This window comes from Polypterus senegalus, chromosome 2, assembly GCF_016835505.1.
Source record: "Polypterus senegalus isolate Bchr_013 chromosome 2, ASM1683550v1, whole genome shotgun sequence".
Lineage (NCBI taxonomy): Eukaryota > Metazoa > Chordata > Cladistia > Polypteriformes > Polypteridae > Polypterus > Polypterus senegalus.
In genome coordinates this window covers 132,956,160-132,975,735 of record NC_053155.1, presented here as the reverse complement: position 1 = coordinate 132,975,735, position 19,576 = coordinate 132,956,160, and the positions used below count along the sequence as shown (strand labels likewise).

The following is a 19,576-nucleotide window of genomic DNA, read 5'->3' as shown; positions in this document are numbered from 1 at the left end:
CTTTTCAAGTTCTATTTAGTCCATATGTGTCAAACTCAAGGCCCACGGGCCACATCTGGCCCTGCGTGTAATTATATCTGGCCCGCGAGATCATTTTATATACTGTATTATTGTTATTAATGGCCCGGGGATATGAAGCGCTGGTAACACAATAAACTACAGATCCCATAATGCAGTGCTTCAGCTGCCTTGCCGAACACTTACCGCCTTAATCAAGTCTAGCTTATGATGCTGCAAGTTATTGCGAAGTTAGCCTACGATGCCGAAGAGAAAAGGTGATTCTGAACATAGAGCCTTTAAAAACCGATGGGAGGCTGAGTATATGTTTACTGACATTGCCGGTAAACACGTGTGTCTCATTTGTGGAGCTAATGTGGCTGTAATTACAGAATTTAATCTAAGACGGCACTATGAGACAAAAAATCAAGATAACCTGAAAGACCTGAATGCAATGCACAAGATACCCGTGCAAAATCACAAAGTGATTTCAAGTGAAGCTGCTTTTATGGGAGACACAAATGCACCAGTGCAACTTGCCCCACTTTCCCTGTTGCCAAGTAATGTTGAACCAAGTCGGCACAACGGTGTTCCCAAATACGCACTTTGCTGATAAACTGAGCGCACTGCGCACTGAGTTCGCATGGCGCTTTGGTGACTTTGAAGAACAAAAAAAGAATTTTGAGTTGTTTCACAACCCATTTGCCGTCGATGTGGAAACTGCACCTGTGCAGATTCAGATGGAGGTGATTGAGCTGCAGTGTAATGGCACACTGAAGGCAAAGTACGATACTGCGTGGCCTGCACAGTTTATTCACTCCATTCCTGCACAAATGCTCCAGCTACGTCTACATGCGTCTCGAACCTTGTGCATGTTTGGTAGCACATATCTGTGTGAGAAGCTCTTCTCAGTCATGAAGACTAACAAAACAGCACACAGGAGTCGCCTCACTGATGAGCACCTGCAGAAGCACCTGCATCCTGAGAATCTCCACAACACAGAACCTCACACCAAACATAAACGAACTTGTTGCCAAAAAAAGATTCCAGGCGTCCAGCTCTGGTAAAATGACATATGAGCAAAGACAACTGAATGATTTGATTTGTTATTGCTGAAAAGAACAAATTTCATTTATATTTCTAGGTTTTGTTATGCACCATGTTCATATTTGAATTTGTATAATTTTGACAGGATATATTTTTATGGAGAGCAAAATCTTTTGGGATATTTAAAATTTAAGTTTATTTTTTATATAAAATTACATAAGAGTAAAGAAATTTAAATGTTTGTTCTTTTAACGTTTACTTTATTTCTAACTTGTATAATTTAGACAGGATATATTTTTATGGAGAGCAAAATATTATTAAGTTATTTAAGGTTTGAGTTGATTTATTCCGGAATAATATTCTGTCGACTAAATAAAAATTCCTTCTATTTAAAATTTAAATAGAACTTGAACAGAAACGATAGTTCATAATATCCACGCAGACTTGCACGTAAGAGCGGGAGTCATCCGTTTTAACAAGCAGCGTATTGCACTGCCCATTTAATTATTTAGGAATGGATAAATAAATGAAGATTTTGTACAAATAATGTTTTTCATTTTTCTTCCTTCATGGATTCTGGCACCCCCAGCAACAGTTGCTCGCACCCCAAAGACTGTATATGTGTGTGTGTGTATATATATATATATATGTATATATGTATGTATATATATGTTTGTGTGTGTATGTATATGTATGTGTGTATATGTAGATATGTGTATATGTAGATATGTGTATATGTATATATGTATGGATATGTGTATATATATTTATATGTGTGTGTTGTGTATATATGTATATATATATATATATATATGACAGCAACACTCATCACTCACAACAGTGACAAAACAATTACATTGACAATCATGTTAGATAGATAGATAGATAGATAGATACTTTATTAATCCCAAGGGGAAATTAACATAATCCAGCAGCAGTATACTGATACAAAGAAACAATATTAAATTAAATAGTAATAAAAATGAAAAAAATTAAAATAAAATTAATGTTAGCATTTACTCCCCCGGGTGGAATTGAAGAGTCGCATAGTGTGGGGGAGGAACGATCTCCTCAGTCTGTCAATGGAGCAGGACAGTGACAAAAGTCTGTCACTGAAGCTACTCCTCTGTCTGGAGATGACACTGTTAAGTGGATGCAGTGGATTATTCTTGATTGGCAGGAGTTTGCTTAGTGCCCGTCGCTCTGCCACAGATGTTAAACTGTCCAACTTTAATCCTACAATAGAGCCTGCCTTCTTAACAAGTTTGTTACGTTATTTTCAAAATGTTTCCTTTTCTTTTTCATTACTTCTTTAACACACTACTTCTCCGCTGCGAAGAGCGGGTATTTTGCTAGTTGAATATAAAACAGAAACAGAAAATAACGACACAGCTAAAAACGCAGTGGCAAATTTTGACAAAAGTTAAACGCTTGTGTCATGAACACGAGGTGGCTATGCAGTGTCCGCAACGGACGTGGCCATCCACCGTGCATAAGATACCATATTGACATTGACAGGCGAAGGGGCCACCGATTCTTTCTCTGCCCAGGGCCGCCACAAGCCTAGAGCCTATGAGTACTGCTGCAATAAATAATTTCATCAAAGGTTGCACACAATCACTGCGCCGTGAAACCCATGTTTAATAAAATGCTTTTAACTCCTATCATCATGAAAATGATATCACGTATACATCTCAGTATTTTAGTTATTCAGAGAGCTGTAATATCACGAATGTAATGGATTCTGTGTCCAGTTGGAGGAAGAGAGCAGGTTTAAGAAGCAAGTAGTGATTCACACACATCGAGCACATAGAAGATCACATACAAAACAAAGCATTTAACGTGCTACTTTAATTACGATGTGATTTGAGAAACTGGTTAATTAAACGATTTTAAGATGACATTTATGATGTTCTACTTTAATGACAAAATAAACTACATGATTAAAGTGGAAATTTCGAGATTGAAGTTGACATTTCGTGTTTTTTTCCCCACTGTGTGCCTTTTTTTTCTCTGTACCCTAATAAGCATTCATATGACACTCAGACGGTGGGCTACGACTCACCTGTTCACTGCGACTTTGATATCTGAGCTTTCAAGTTTCTCCAACACGCAATGTCACTCGATCAACTTTCTTTTGTTGATTATACCATGGTTTTATTAAACAAATAGTATGTTTTTCCTTTGCCTCCACTTGGTATTCGCTGAAATTCTTATATTTTCCCCCGTGCTTTTCCCATTGTCTTTTCACAGAAGGCTGAGCTTAAGGGCTATTTATATTGATTTGCATATTCAAAGAGGCGTAATTGTGGGAGGAGTTGGGGCGTTACATAAAGCGCGTGCACGAGCGTTACTTTTCACACTGACCAGGATTTATGTAGCGGAAGAACGTGGAAGTTGGAGTACGCATAGATTCCTGCATCTGGATTTCTCTGTGCGTAAGCACATTTTGGCTTTTGTGCTTACGTCATGTTATAGTGCGAATTCTACGCACAGCGTTATGCATGAGGCCCCAGAACATTATAGCCAAAAAATCTGGTTTCCTAAAAATCTGGTCTCCTCTGTGAGAAAGCTGAAACTAAGCCGTGGTTGAGAGTTCTGACAAGGCAATGATCCGAACCACACATCAAAGTCAACAAAGAATTGGTTGCAATGGCCCACTCAGTCTCTAGATTTAAACCTAATTGAAAATCTGTGGTCTCAATTGAAGAGAGCAGACCACAAGAGAAAACCGAAGAATCTCCATGAGTTTGAAATGTTCTGAATGGAAGAGTGGTCCAAGATCCCTCCACAAGTGTTCTCCACCTTTTAAAACTCCACAGAAAGAGGCTGAGTGTGCTGTCATTCTCGCCAGGGGAAGCTTCATGACCTACCCAACTGCTTAAGCACAAAATATCACTCATTGCATGTGTGGTCCCTTTTGTATATTAATTTTTGCAATTTTTCATGAAGGGTATCAATATTTCTGGAGTTGACTGTGTATTATATTTATCTAAACTTGCTGCAATCCTTTGCTATTCTGGCCCCTTATTTGTTTTATTTCATCACTGTCATTTCATTGATGTGTTTCAAATAATTCATTAACAAACAATGTAATTTGTTATATATTTATAAATTCTTCAGGCTAGTTAAACCATTTATTTAAATAAGGGATTAGATAAATATGTAAGAGCACTATCTAAAAACAAAGAAATGCTGTACACATTAAACTTAATGAAATAGTTTAAAATAATTTATTCTAGAAGAATATATCACAGATGAAAAGGCTTCCACAGAGGACATGACTGAAGAGGACAAGCAGGAGGCTGAAGAAGATTCATATATGTATGTACAAGTCCAAAAACATTTTGTTATACTGTTGGTCATTGTCAGATTACTTCATAGTTATTTTGCTTATTTTATAGAAATGAAGAAAGATGGACTGAGCCAGATTTCAACTTTCAGAAGTGTGGTGCTATACCACATTTTACAGCTGCACCTTATAAAGAACACACTTGCAGTAAAATATGCTTAATTCAAGTGATAAAATCTGGTAATCACATATTAGGGTTGAACCCTCTACAGATACCTCTAGTTTGCCACTTTCAACGAAGACATGCAAAAGCAGACTGGAGAAGAGGGGACTCGACTTCTTTGGATGTGCTCTACAGAACACCTTGTGGCAGAAACCTGCGTACCTTCAATGAGATTCACCAATACTTGATGGAAACAGAGTGTGATTATTTACCTTTGGATTACTTTTCTTTCAACACTTATGTCCAGATCTATCGACAGTTCCCTTTAAACAAACCTCTGGCTTTTGATGAAGATATTAGTAATGGAGAAGAACTGGTTTCTGTTCAACTGTTCAACGATTTAGACAATAAAATGCCACAAAGCTTTAAGTACATAAAAAATCGATGGCCACATGGTTGTTTCATAAATAGCCCAGAAGATATGTTTTTGGATTTCTGTGACTGTACAGATGATTGCAGTGACAAGTAAGCAGACAATTAATTTACTAAAATTATATCTTGTGATCAGTGATTTTGGTGCAAAGTAAGTAAGCTGAATGTACTGTATGACTCTAATGTATTTAACCACTTTTCTTAATTAGTGATCAGGTTGTTCCATTTTTGTGAAGTTTAGAAAGACGTTTTAATAATAAGTTTTAAAAATAAAACATTATTGCAAAAATAAATTTGAGACAAATAGTTAATAGAAGGCTACAGTCACACATACAGTATTAGCAAATTACTATAATGCTTAAAAAGTCCCCATAATAAAGTTGCATTGAAGATACAATGCGATATTGTGAATTTTTACTTCTTTTTAATGTTCACCACATTTAAGTTGACACGTATTGAATTTTCTTCTACTTTACACAGTATTGTTGGGGGTTATAATCATGCCCACTCTTTGGTTGCTTTAAAATGTGTACCTGTTCTAAAATTCAGACCTTATCAGTATACTTGATGTGGATAGGACTGGCGAGCTTTGTTACGGTGAATGGCCTGTTCTTGTCTAGTCTGTTCTTATGTACTGAAAATTCCATAGTCAAGGCTTTTCATAAATAATTATAAGGCCCTTTCTGAAATAATCTTAAGAGAGGCTACAGATAATATTAGCACTCATTGTTTTTGCACTTGGACAGTTTATAGATCTTTTAAATATTATTGATCCTTTTATGTAACCTCCACATTTTATTGCTGTATTTAGTTAGAAACAATAGTTCTCTATACCAAATAGACAACCAACTCCACCCAGACAAAGGCAAGGAAGTTAAGTCACTCTCTGTGTAGAGCATGAGTTAAACCCCACCTGTTTTGGACCTTTTATCATTTGTACAGTGTGGAGTACCAAAGCATTCCTCACGGCTTTGATGTTTTGTCATTGGATTTAAAATGTAATGGTAATGACAGTTTGAAATCAAGACCTTGTTGTCATATTTTAAGTGTCATTTACTGGGCCTTGTACATTATGTGCCCAATTTCAGTCTTATTTCTCTATTGTTTTGCACCAACACAGTTTGATGTAATTCCAGATCATTATTGAAGTATTACATCTTTCATGCTTAATTGTCTAGCTTTAGTTAAACCTGTACAGACTGTTCAACGTTATTACGTACTTGATCACATAAACAATGTTGTAACCTGGGGGTCATGAGGAATTGAGGTGCTTTCAGCATAAGGTACTTACTTTCTCCCAGGGTGACGAAGCAGGAGAATATCAAACTCCAGCTTATGTACAAGTTGCATGCATGATCCATGATTTAATCCTTACATTTTGGGTCCTTTTCTATGCTGCCTCAATAATTGAGTTTATGGCTTTAGTGTGGGGTTCTGCTGTAGTACCATGAAAACAATAGACTTTGCAGAGAGAATAACCATCTATACATGTGGCATTTATTTACCAAGTTCTTGTATTCTGCCTTTTTCCTCTTTTTGACCTCCTACAGCCATTGTTTCTAGGGAGTGTCAACTCCAGAATGATCACCTGCTTTGATGTCTTTCAGGCCTGAAGGTGGTTCTTACACTGGTGCAATGTGGGAACGTCAGCTACGTTCCCAAAGTTGATCTTCAACTAACAGTTTTGTGCTGTCCCAAGAATTTCTTCTGGCTGTAGATTCCCCCCAAACACAGATGAAAAGCAATTGCCTGTTTTCCTAGGTGGTGTCGGTTCACGTGATTCATGGCAAAGACTGAAGCCAGTTTTTTTACACTATAACATTTACTTCTAAATTTGAATTGGCTTTGGCATTCACACATGCACAAAGGACAATCTAAACTGTATGCATGCTAGAAGTGTAAATATCTTAGAACATTAAACATTTTTAATTTGTTGAAACATTTCAAAATGTATCCTTAGTAATGCAAAAGAAGAGGATGGCAAAGAAGAAGTGGGATAGTCAGAGAGATGCAGAAAGTAGACAAGAGTACAAGGAGATAAGGCACAAGGTGAAGAGAGAGGTGGCGAAGTCTAAAGAAAAGGCGTGTGATGAGTTGTATGAGAGGTTGGACACTAAGGAGGGAGAAAAGGCTAGACAGTGGGACTGAGCTGGGAAAGATGTGCAGCAGGTTAGGGTGATAAAGGATAAAGATGGAAACATACTCACAAGCGAGGAGAATGTGTTGAGCAAATGGAAAGAGTACTTTGAGAGGCTGATGAATGAAGAGAACAAGAGAGAGAAGAGGTTGGATGATGTAGAGATAGTGAATCAGGAAGTGCAACGGATTAGCAAGGAGGAAGAAAGGACAGCTATGAAGAGGATGAAGAATGGAAAAGCCGTTGGTCCAGATGCGATGGTTGCTCTGAAGGTGTTGATGGAGAAGTATAGAGAAGGCCAGAAGGAGTTGCATTGCATCTTTGTGGACCTGGAGAAAGCATATGAATGGGTGCCTCGAAAGGAGTTGTGGTATTATATGAGGAAGTCGGGAGGGGCAGAAAAGTATGTAAGACTTGTACAGGATATGGACAAGGGAAGTGTGACAGTGGTGAGGTCTGCGGTGGGAGTGACGGATTCATTCAAGGTGGAGGTGGGAGTATGTCAGGGATCGGCTCTGAGCCCTTTCTTATTTGCAATGGTGATGGACAGGTTGACAGACGAAATTAGACAGGAGTCCCCGTGGACTATGATGTTTGCTGATGACGTTGTGATCTGTAGCAATAGTAGGGAGCAGGTTGAGGAGACCCTGGAGAGGTTGAGATATGCTCTAGAGAGGAGAGGAATGAAGGTCATTAGGAACAAGACAGAATACATGTGTGTAAATGAGAGGGAGGTCAGTGGAATGGTGAAGTTGCAAGGAGTAGAGTTGGCAAAGGTGGATGAGTTTAAATACTTGGGATCAACAGTACAGAGTAATGGGGGTTGAAAAAGAGAGTGCAGGCAGGGTGGAATGGGTGGAGAAGAGTGTCAGGAGTGGCAGATGGGTATCAGCAAGAACCAAAGGGAAGGTCTACAGGGCGGTAGTGAGACCAGCTATGTTATATGGGTTGGAGATAGTGGCACTGACCAGAAAGCAGGAGACTGAGCTGGAGGTGACTGAGTTAAAGATGCTAAGATTTGCATTGGGTGTGACGAGGATGGATAGGATTAGAAATGAGGACATTAGAGGGTCAGCTCAAGTTGGACAGTTGAGAGACAAAGACAGAGAGGCGAGATTGCTCTGGTTTGGACATGTGCAGAGAAGAGATGCTGAGAATATTGGGAGAAGGATGCTAAGGATAGAGCTGCCAGACAAGAGAAAAAGAGGAAGGCCTTAGAGAAGTTTTATGGATGTGGTGAGAGAGGACATGCAGGTGATGGCTGTGACAGAACAAGATACAGAGGACAGAAAGATATGGAAGAAGATGATATAGAAGATGATCCACTGTGGTGGCCCTTAACGGGAGCAGCCGAAAGAAGAAGTAATGCAAAAACTTACAACGATGAGCCTTGCACAATGTAATTAATTAATTCAGCATTTCAACGTCACATTTTAATTGCACTTTAACCTTTTTTAAGTTTTGAAATATTCTGTGTACAGTCTAAAGTTCAGTGTCATTAATAACAAATGTAGAGTTGAAATTGTGCGTCATTTGTCCATTCTTGATTTACATCTTAAACTGCAGGTCAGATTAAACTCATAAATGTGACAATGATTGATTCAGAGTTTTAGGCCTGAGCATGTAATTATTAAATGCTATTCTTGTAGGGTGGGCAGGATCTATTGAACCTTCTTAACTAATAAATTGATAGATCTAATTTTGCTTTGCTTTATTGTAACTTTGCCTAACTTGTTATTTAACATATAGGAATGAGTGTGCCTGCTTGCAATTGACCCTGGAAGCCAATGGAAAACGCAGATTACCTCTGCCATTGTATAAATACAAGAGGCTACAAAAACCTGTTCCTTTAGGGTAAGTGTGCTGAATGGCATCACAAAAAGGTGTAAATAATATTTTATATTAGGAAAAAAATAATATGCTTCATAAAATAAAGTAACAGTAAAGTAATATTTGATAGTTGTACAGTGATTGCAAACAGCATGTTATACAAAATGTATTCAGTATACAGTCACTGGTAGGAATGTATCTAAAATAGTCAAGCTCTTAAATATGAGATGAGCTGAAGCAGTGCTTATTAATGTGTTCTGCATTGTAAAGCACAGTATGTAATATTATCTCCAACTCATAGTACTTTATCACATATCCACTTGTTGATTTATGCACATAAGCAATTTTTTTTAGGATCTACGAATGCAGCATCTATTGCAAATGCAACAAGAGAATGTGCCAGAACCGGGTTGCGCAGCATGGTCTTCGAGTTCGACTCCAAGTTTTTAAAACCAAAGAGAGTACCTGGGGAGTGCGCTGCCTGGATGACATAGATGAAGGGACATTTGTATGCATATATGCAGGTGCTGTGAGTTTAATCTTAAAGGATTAATTTCTGCAAAACACCAGTAAAATGAAAATTGGTTCATAAACTAGGCCGGATTAGTAAATAATCTGAATTACTGTCAAGAAAAGCAGTGGATAGAATAAAATACAAAGCAAAGTACGATTCCCAAGATGAAAATATACTATTATAACTTTAATTCAAGATCTGTATTTTCAAACCTGCTGAAGGCTTGCGTCAGTATTTCCCTTGCGCATATCCTTCAACTTGCATGATGGCAACTAGATAATTGCTTGTTTATATCTGTTAGCTTGTGTGTAGCCTATATGTATAATCAGTGAAATGGTACCACTGTTTAGTGTTCTTTTTTTATACTCACTTTCCCTGTAAGGGATGCGAGGTGGGTGTTTTAAGGTAATTAAGTGTCAATTCGAAGTGATGAGATTTACAGCACAGGATGGATGGTCAATAAGTAAATGCCACACTGCACTGGAGGGCAATTATGCCCTGAAGGACAGAATTGTGATAGGAAACACACATATTTAGCCAGACAACTTTCCCAAAAACTGACAGCAGCATTGACAGTGTTTCAGTGCTACATGCCACTGTGGTACACATACTCCTTAGTAGGGGACGGGCCTCTTCATAAAATATTGTTTATGCAATGATCTGTTGTGTAGTTTTAATTGTTGAAGCAAATGCTTGTGCTTCCTTGATTGTAGACTCAGGTCTAGGTTACAGGGAAAGCTTTCCACAAAACTTGCACTAGATAACTAATCTCTGAAATCTAAATACAGACATGACAAGATGATTGTTGAATTTGTTTTTGAATACTAGTTTCCACTTAAGTCCATTTCTTCTTTTCTGTCTCATTTTATGTTTTTCATAACCACCATCCTTAGTTTCTATTATAAAACAGCCAATGTTTACTTTTTTTCAGGAAAAATTCTCCATGAGAGTACAGACAGTGAATCTGCAGCTGAGAATGATTTTGACAGTTGTACAGAAAAATTAGAAAACAAGACATGCTTGAAAAGAAAAATAGAAGAAATGGTTTCAGATGATGACATTGAAGTGGTGGAAGAAAGGAAAAAGATCTGCAATATCAGTGAACCTGAGGATCTGACTGATTCTGCTGAACATGAAAAAGAGTAAGTAGCAAAATGGATTGATTTTTTTTTTTTTTTTGGATCATCACATTGTACCATCATGCTTTGTAATTTTATTGCAATTAAGTATTGTCAGATCCTGCTAAATTTTCCAAAAGGTAATCATTTAACAACTTTGTAAGTATATGTAACAGAAAGAATCTGTAAAAAGGATTAGAAAGAAGAAACACTTACATTTTTTATTGTTCTTATTAATTTTCAGCATGTCCACCATCATTACCAATATAAAGGGTAATACGATTCTATAGTTCTCGAAAAACATTTTCAAGCTTATTTTCAGTAATACCAGCAATCACATCAGTTATCCTAGCTTGCAGGTCTTCTGAAGATCGAGGTTTGGTTGATTAAGCATTAGTTTTCACATGTCCCCATAAAAAGAAATCCATTGGAGTCAAATCTGGCGAATGTGGAGGCCAAGAAAATGGTCCACCTCTTCCAATCCATCTGTTAGGGAATTTCTCATGTAGAAACAGTCAAACATGCAAAGCAAAGAGACAAGGAGCACCATCTTGTTGAAGCACTGTATTCTCTATTAGTCCTAATTTTTCAAGTTGTGGAATAAAGTAATTTTGCAGCATTTCTAAATAGCTGTCACTATTAACAACACGCCCTTCAAAAAAGAATGGCCCTATGACTCGATTTTTTCCCAAAGCACACCACACATTAACTTTGGGTGAATCTCTTTCATGTTCATCAGACTTCTGTGGATTTTCAGTTCACCAAATATGGCAAAAATAAAACTTCTAAAGACAAAAATACTAGATACATGAAGCTTTCTAATCCTTTTTACAAGTTCTTTCTATCACATATACTTAGAAAGTTACAACTATTTTAAATTCCACACAGACTTTATGGACACGCTGTATATCAATATTTAGAGGTAGGCTGGAAATTGAAGGTTGCATGTTTAAGTTACATAAATGGCACACCTCGGTGTCCATAGTGAAGACTTCGGGGAACCTGGGGGTCGGGGATGGTCCCTCTTTGTTTCCAAAGAAGCAAAGATCCATGGTTAGCAGAGCGCTGTTTTAGGCTGTTGACTTACCATCGTTCTTCCGTATGTACTGCCTCTCCTCTTTGTTATCCATTCCATTCCATTGACGCCCCAGCCATAAGTCGTGGCGCCACACCACCAACCACTCAGCTGTCTCTGTGCTGAAAATACAAAGTGAGAGACTTCGGTGTTAGATATTGGTGCATTTTTAGAAGTTTGATTCCAGACATCTTTTAAAAAGTGTGAATACATCTTTTATTCTGTTTACAGCACCTTTCAGAAAAATTGGGAAGTATAAGTAATGTTGGTCCTAGCATCATCTGACACTTTCTTTGATGTTCAAGTACAAAAATGAAGAGAATCACCCTAATTTGGAAATATTTTGCTTTCAGGAGTGTTCTTTTCTGACTAGTAAACCACTGCAGGCAAATATTTATACATAAATTTAAAATTCAATCACATAGTCCAGTATCAAGAGTGCACAAAATCTAAACAAGCAGCACTAAGTACCAGTAACATTATGTCTGTGTCACACATGTCTGTATACAGCAGGCTCTTGAAAATAAAACAAAACATGATGACTTCTGTGATCTGATTTAAGATAAGGCTTTGATTAAAACTAAAAAACTGCAGTGAAGGTTTTAAAAAGTGATCAACATTTAACGTACGAAAAGTCATCTCCTCCTGCAGCTATTCTGCTGATGTCACATTACATTCAATTTAGTCCAAATGTCAAATAAAAATCAAAATGGATCTGACACAAGCAGCAATTTAAGAAAACACGACTGATTTTGTGGTTGAGTAGAACTATGGCAGTATGCTTGAACATATGTATACAGTATTCATTATATTGGAATATATGCTTCTTTATTGCAATACTTTCCTCAAGAATGGTGTTGTCGCTGTTCAAGGACTGAGTCTGGTCAATGTTGCATATAGGATTATCACAATTGAAATACTGCTCATTCTTGTTATATATTGTTACATTTAATGATTTTTTATGGCAGAACACTTGATCTATCAGGTTGTATTTACATTAACTTCTTAATCTTACATTACCATCATATAAGATTTTTTCATGTACTTAAATTTTTATATACACATGCAAAATTTGTTTTCTTAATACAGCAGAACCCCAATTTAACATTCTCATCTATATAATAAAAGCCCAGCGCGGTATCCATGTCCGGGTCCGCGTTCCTTTTGGCTGTATAGCCCCGTAGAAAAGCCCCAGTCCGTCCCCTCTCAGAATCCCTGCTTTCCCCCCTCCGTTCTTTCCCCTTTGCTTTTATTTTTCCTGTTCCCGAAAATCTTTTCAAAACAAAAGTAAAGAAATACACAGAGCGTCACATTAACGTCTTCTCCCCTCTGCCTATTAAATAATCAATAAAATGAAATAAAAAAATCACGAAAGAAACAGAAACCACAACCTACCCTTACAGCGTCCACCGCGCTTCTGGCGTTACATCCAAACACGTGGTGTATGCAGATTATGAGGTGTGACACTAATTAACGCCCGTACTACAACAGATTATATTGTTCATATACTATTAACTATTTACAGGGATCAACTCTTTTGGGGAAGTTCATAACAAAAAAAAAAAATTAAATTATAAATAACATGTGCACTTGAGTATTTCGAGCCCCGCGTCTGAGTCGGATGGTTCAGGCAAAGGCGTGACAGTCGCTCCCAAGAAACGGACACTCAGCATTCACACAGATTAGCTCAATGACGCGTTTCTGCCGCACAACAAAATGCAACTGAAACCCCTACAGAGAGAGAAGACAGATTACGTCGTGATCGTGAAAAAAAGAGGCAAAAGCGTGCCAATGAGACACCCGACGAGAGGTCCTTACGATTGAGTCCTTCAACTGTGGTCATCCAACGCGCAGCGTAGCGCGCGCCAAGTTGCTAGTATTTAAATATTTCCCAAATTTTACATTTTTGAATGGTAAATGGTAGTGATGGCTCATTTTTCAGAAGGAACATTAATTTTGGAAAAAAAGAGGGACAATTGTGTTATAATGTAATTTATTATATAAATATTTGTACGTCAGTAATTTTTTGTATTTAATGTATTAAAAACATTGACACACATTTTAAGTGTGGTGTGTCATTATTGTGACATGTAAAAAAGATACATTATTAAGCACTAAATTCTTAATTGTTCAGCTTATTCAGCATTTAACAATTTCATATTAATTTTAGGTGGTTGCCTGCACAATGATGGTTGCACTATACTGTGTGTAAAGAGAACACAGGATATGTAGTTGGCAAGATAAGGTGCATTTTTCATTGTACTATTAGTTGAAATTAATAATAGTCAATAATCATCAATTATTAATTCAGTCATTATTATCCACACCTATTAAAACGTTCAGTTCATTGCTTGCACCATGTAAATATACAGTCTGGAAACATCAATGCTGTATTTAATAAGTAAGGAAGAAAAAACATTAACTGTAATGATTATAAGTATTTACTGTAACTCAAGGACTGTATTTTGTATTAATCATTCTGCAGAGAGCTATATGACTTTTTACTTCTATATGATTTGATCTTCATTTAGGCAGAAAAGGAATTAAGCTTGTGCACAGAATATGTGACTAACTTGCATTCTTTTATGAGAAAATGCTGACCTCTTGATACTAACAGAACACCCTGTGATATTATAAATCAATGTGATAGTTTCTGAATCCTTGTTTAAAATTATAAGAAACATGTCCCTTATGGATTAATAAATAAGGACATTAATCTAACCAAACAAAATCTGATGAAGATATTAAAGCTATAAGAATGTAATTTCTTTATAACTAATGTACTGAACTATAAGAACCTGCTTTAAACTGGTCTTGTGTCTGTGTGCTGATAACGGCGTATTTTTAGGAACGTGAGTGCCCTGATAACTCTTTATTTTGGTAAGAAACTGGGCACTCCTGCATGTAATAAATCATGATGTAACCGCAATTTACAGCAATCTAAGTATGACATCAAAATAAACTGTGGCCAGTGGCATTGAGACCTTGGGGGGTGATCTCCAGTCTCTTCGGAGGCATGGGGCTGTCTCGCAGTCTCTCTATCTCACCAAGAATAAAGAAATAGCTTTTTATTTAAATTGGTGTTTGTTTTCCCGTTGTTATTGACTTCAGCGTCCACATAAGTTTAAAAGTTAACCACGATTCAGCATATATTGCTTTTGATCTAAACACTTTCTAACTTTCTGATTAAAGCTACCATTTTTAAAAGATGTGCTTCAGGGTGAAATTATATTTATACCCCAAATTCCCATTATTTCTATAAACTACCTATTTCAGTTTAAAAGAATACACTTTTCCTGTAAAATCGTGTTGACCACAAATGAAAGCCAAGGTCACTCACTAGGAAAAGCAGGAATTGATCTATGGCAGGAATATTTTAGTCATGGCAAATTATATCTAGCATATTCCAGAGTAAGAAGCTTCAGTGAACTAATATTAGCCACTGGTAAAAGAATAAATATTGTATACAGAAAAGTACTTAAGTTAGTTAAATAGTACTTCTGTTACATCCAATTAACTGATGGCGCTTTAACAGAGACCCATTGTCTTAGATAAATTTCTCAGGCGAAGCTTGGTAACACAACTAGGGATACTGTATATACAGTAATTGTTCTACGTTTCTTTAATTTAGATCAAGGGGAACTGAGCCTGACCCAGCAGAATTGGGCCCTGTGCAAGAACCTACCCTCGACAGGGCTCCAGTCTGTCACAGAGGTCATACACCTATAAACAAAAAGCATACTCTATTTTGGAACTGCTAATTACAGTAATTTTGGTTCTTTGTGTAATGAAATACAGGATGAGCTAAAAGCTTTTTAAGATTTTTTTGATGTCTTTACCATAAAATGCCTGTTTGTCTGGAGAATATGTAGAAGATATAGACATTTGATGTTTGGTGGCAGAAAGTGACTAGAAGGCTATCTGTCCTTCAAAAAGTATTTTTTGGCTTTATACTATTCCCTTTCGACTGCTTTTCCAAAAATATTGATGAATCCACTTGGAAGATCATTACCTGTTCATTTATATGTTGCCTTATAAGCAGTGGAAGTACTTGTCTCCTATCTTATATATTTTCTTTTCTAAAAGCTTAAAAGTATGCTGTGTGGGGAGTGACAACAGCCACCAAACTTGATTTATAGTGGTGTAGCGTGAACATGACAAGCTTTGGTTCTCTCTGTGCAAAGGACTGTTGAGTTAGGACTGATAGATATTGTTGTGTGGCAAGTATTGATGTGCAATGAACAAAAAAAAAATAGTTCTTTTGTACTTGTCTTGGGCTCTGAATGAACTTGCTGGTACAATGACATTAAAGAACAAATCTTTTCGAGGCATGAGCAGTTTGTCCTATGTTTTATGTTGCATTCTGTGACAGTCCGAAGCTATCCTCTTAACTTCACTTAAATGCTGTCTTCTGAAAGTAGCCTATCAGTAAACTGTTTCAGCAAAATGGTCATGACGACAACAACTAGCCAATGACTGACTTGGCAGATGTCACAAAGCACCTCCCATTAATCACTTCACTCTGAATGAGTGACAGTTGCCATCTGACTGACTAATTGAAAGAACCAGTATACCCCTGCTGATCTGGATTGCCATTGAAAGTTCATTCAGGAACTACAAATAAGAGCTTCATGTTCACTCCAGTACAGTACACTAAACTAGTTCACCGAAAGAATCTGTTTACTGAACGGAGGAACAAACTGCAGACATACATTGAATCTCAGTTCACTGACTGACTAGAGAACACATCTACCGCAAATTGCTACTATTTTTACAGAGCTAGATTTATAAATGTACAATTTATAATATGAACAGTACATCTTTGTTAGTCTATGTTGTAATTGCAGCATACACAAACGGTATATTACAGGCACATAGAGCTTTGTCATAAACAACCTATCCTATTCTATTTACATAAGATATAGGCTAGCTTAATCCAAAACTGAAATTAATTTTATTTATTAATAAAAGATGTAAACACTCACATGTTGTATTTCTTTTGACATCTAGGCTTTAAAAATGTTTGCTTATTTGATTATTATGTGTGAATTATTTATTTTGTTGCTTGCTTTTTATATTGTTTTTATTGTTTGGTAGTTAAATTTGTTACACTGTTATGATACCATTCAAGATTATAACTAGAATATAGCTTGTTGTTGTTTTTAAAGTGAACGAATCAGTGATTTAATGATTCGACTCATTCAGGTAAACTGAACAAAATGATTTGAATCACTGAAAAGAATCATTTTGTACATCACTAGTGGCAACCTTTGTCCTCTTGTTCATCATGTTCTGTGGTGCATCTGAAAATGGGGAGCAGTCAGTTGACAGTGAAAGCTTATTGCAAACAGTACAAAGGCAGCTTATATTTAATAAATGTGCTTACTGGGGGAGAGGAGAGCAATTTGCCACAAAGTCTCTTTTTCTCACTCATCTCTTCAATCCCTCATCTTCACACTTGCATATCAAGAACAGTGAACAGTCAGGATAAAGACCCGGCAAAGCCACTGCTTACAAAGCTTTAAATAGGTGCTCAGATTTAAATCTATTTAGGAATGAAATTGAAAAGTGATGGGATTTCCTTCATATTGAAAGAGTCATAACATTCTGAATCATTTTCGTTACATAAGAAACTATTCTTATAGTGTTAATGATCATGAAAGGTAAATGTGGTGCTAACCAGGCTGTCTAATTTTGCCTTTAAAAAATGCATTTGGCCCTGAGAGCTTTGAGCAAAAATGCTGTACTGCACTTGTACTGTGTACAAATACACATATTGTGTACAAATTCTGTGTACCTAACCCTTTTTGTTTCTTTGCAGAAAAAGTGAATTGTTGGAAAAGACAGAGTCTACCTTACCCCGTGTCTCTGTAATTATGAGGCCTATAAGCAAAACCTCCAGTCTTCAGGCCAGGTTTGAAAAGCTGATGCAAAAGGTAGGTTGTTAGATAGTTTTGTTCATTGTTGTTATGGTTAATAAATCAATGCTGTATATATTTGTATTGCTTTTTGAATGTTGTGTACCTGCCATTTTAGACATCTTTATTTTTCTTAAAATAATCAAAGATGCCCCATGTTTGTTAAGATTTAGCCATTTTTGTCCTACAAAAATAAATTGTTCTTTTAGAAAATATTTATTTAAGGTTAACATTACATAAATGCAAAGTGCTAGTCTTAGAAGGATATTCATAATAGCAGCTCAATTACTGTATGTACCTGGTTCTGATTTTAAATAATAATTCAGAATTATAAAACGGTTACACCCAAAGTTTCAGAAAATGTACAGTTATGGCAAGATGTGCATAGATATTGCCTGACAACTACTACGTGGTTGAAGTTTACACTGTCTGAAATGTCTAACGTATTAATGAGCAGTCAGTCACGCAGTATACCAGGTAATGACAGCAGAGGTGTTGAGCTGAATGCTGAAATAAAACCCACATGCCAAATGATCACAGCACAAAGGGTGACATTTCCACTCCTTTGGTCTTGAACCTCCACCATTGCTCTCTGTTCTTTTCCATTGTTACCTTTTACCCAGAATGAATCCTACCTCACCAACACAAATTACTTAATTTGGAACAGCATTTGCTTCAAGCTCCAAGATTCTGAACAAAGACATAACCATGTGGGAACCCATGATAAGGATCTTGTGCATTTCTGTCAGTATTGCGACACTGCTCCTTACATCTTTGTGTAAGCCAAGCACACACTGTTGCAGTACTATGTGGAGATTCATAGCTTATATAAGCAGCACATCTTTTTCACATATTCACCATTTCTTTCAAATGGTACATGATGTATTTTCTTCAAACGTCTTACACTTTCTCAGTAAGCAATTGGTGGTGGATATGGAAAATGGAATGTGGTCTGAAACATTCTGTTGTCCTCTGTCATATTGCACTGGATTTGTTTTATTTTATACCTCAGCCTGTTATTCTTGGGTGAATAATTCACCCACCAGATTCTTGTCTAAACTCTGTATACAAATAATGCAAAGTCATGCTCAAAATTTTAGTCATTTTGCCAATCTAAAATCCAAATATCCTGTAAGTTATTTTACATTTTTACTTATTCACCTGTTATCAGTCGTGAAATTTTGAATTCGTTTTCACTCTCTCTACTACTTCACGCATACTTATTCCATAATTGATAACGTTATTAATAAGAATGGCTCTTATTTCATTTGAAGTACATTGTGTCCCTCTTCCTCTTCTCCCACCTCTTGCTCTAAGTGGTCTTTGGTGTTCTATTGTTTTCTATTCTGATCACTTCTGTTACCTTTTATATTGGAGAACTGGGTCAAGGTATTTGACTAACTCTGTTCAGATGAAGATGGTTGTAGTTCATTGGCACTTTAATTGTTTTCAGGTGATTAATGTTTTAATAGTAATAAAACAAGTGTTGTTAAACTAACTGTTGTACTTACACATTGAGGAATGCAATAAGTGATTTGCAAGATGTGTGAACTTGAATTGCGAATTGAGTGGAAGCAAGTAAAATGTGTGCATTCCTGAAGAGTCTTTTATTTATATATATATATATATATATATATATGAGAATAGTTACTAGATTAAACTTTACTCTTATAGCCTTCCAGTAGTCTACATTTCATATACATTTTGCTAAAAGGAAAAATTTGGTATTTTTCAAGTTGAAGCTATTTCTTTACAAACATGGTATATATGCATTTACCACATTTAAATTGTATTCTAAAGTTAAGCATTTTCAATAAATTAATAAAAATATCTTGTCCGCATTGTTCCTTTACATTGGAGGCTATGGACATGGAAGAAATACATTGATTTTTCAAGCCAAGACAGTTTCTGAGTATTGATCTACATCTTGCAATTACACACATTCATTGTAAAATAGTTAAGTCATTTTTTAACAAAAAAACACAAATATTATAAGATTAGGCTGTTTTTACAGAATTTAGTCTTCTTATGTAACAACCTTTCACTACCCCAG

The 19,576-nt window shown here is 36.4% G+C and overlaps 1 protein-coding gene across 1 annotated transcript in view; it reads left to right on the top strand.

Annotated features, from left to right (window-relative positions):
* The window catches only part of setdb2 (SET domain bifurcated histone lysine methyltransferase 2), a 54,382-nt gene that overhangs the window by 26,019 nt on the left and 8,787 nt on the right, over positions 1-19,576 (top strand). Inside the window, exons 7-12 of the mRNA XM_039746270.1 lie at positions 4,287-4,368; positions 4,449-5,024; positions 8,818-8,922; positions 9,253-9,422; positions 10,344-10,554; positions 17,427-17,541. Coding sequence (XP_039602204.1) covers positions 4,287-4,368; positions 4,449-5,024; positions 8,818-8,922; positions 9,253-9,422; positions 10,344-10,554; positions 17,427-17,541 — 1,259 coding nt within the window. The remainder of the gene's footprint in view (positions 1-4,286; positions 4,369-4,448; positions 5,025-8,817; positions 8,923-9,252; positions 9,423-10,343; positions 10,555-17,426; positions 17,542-19,576) is intronic.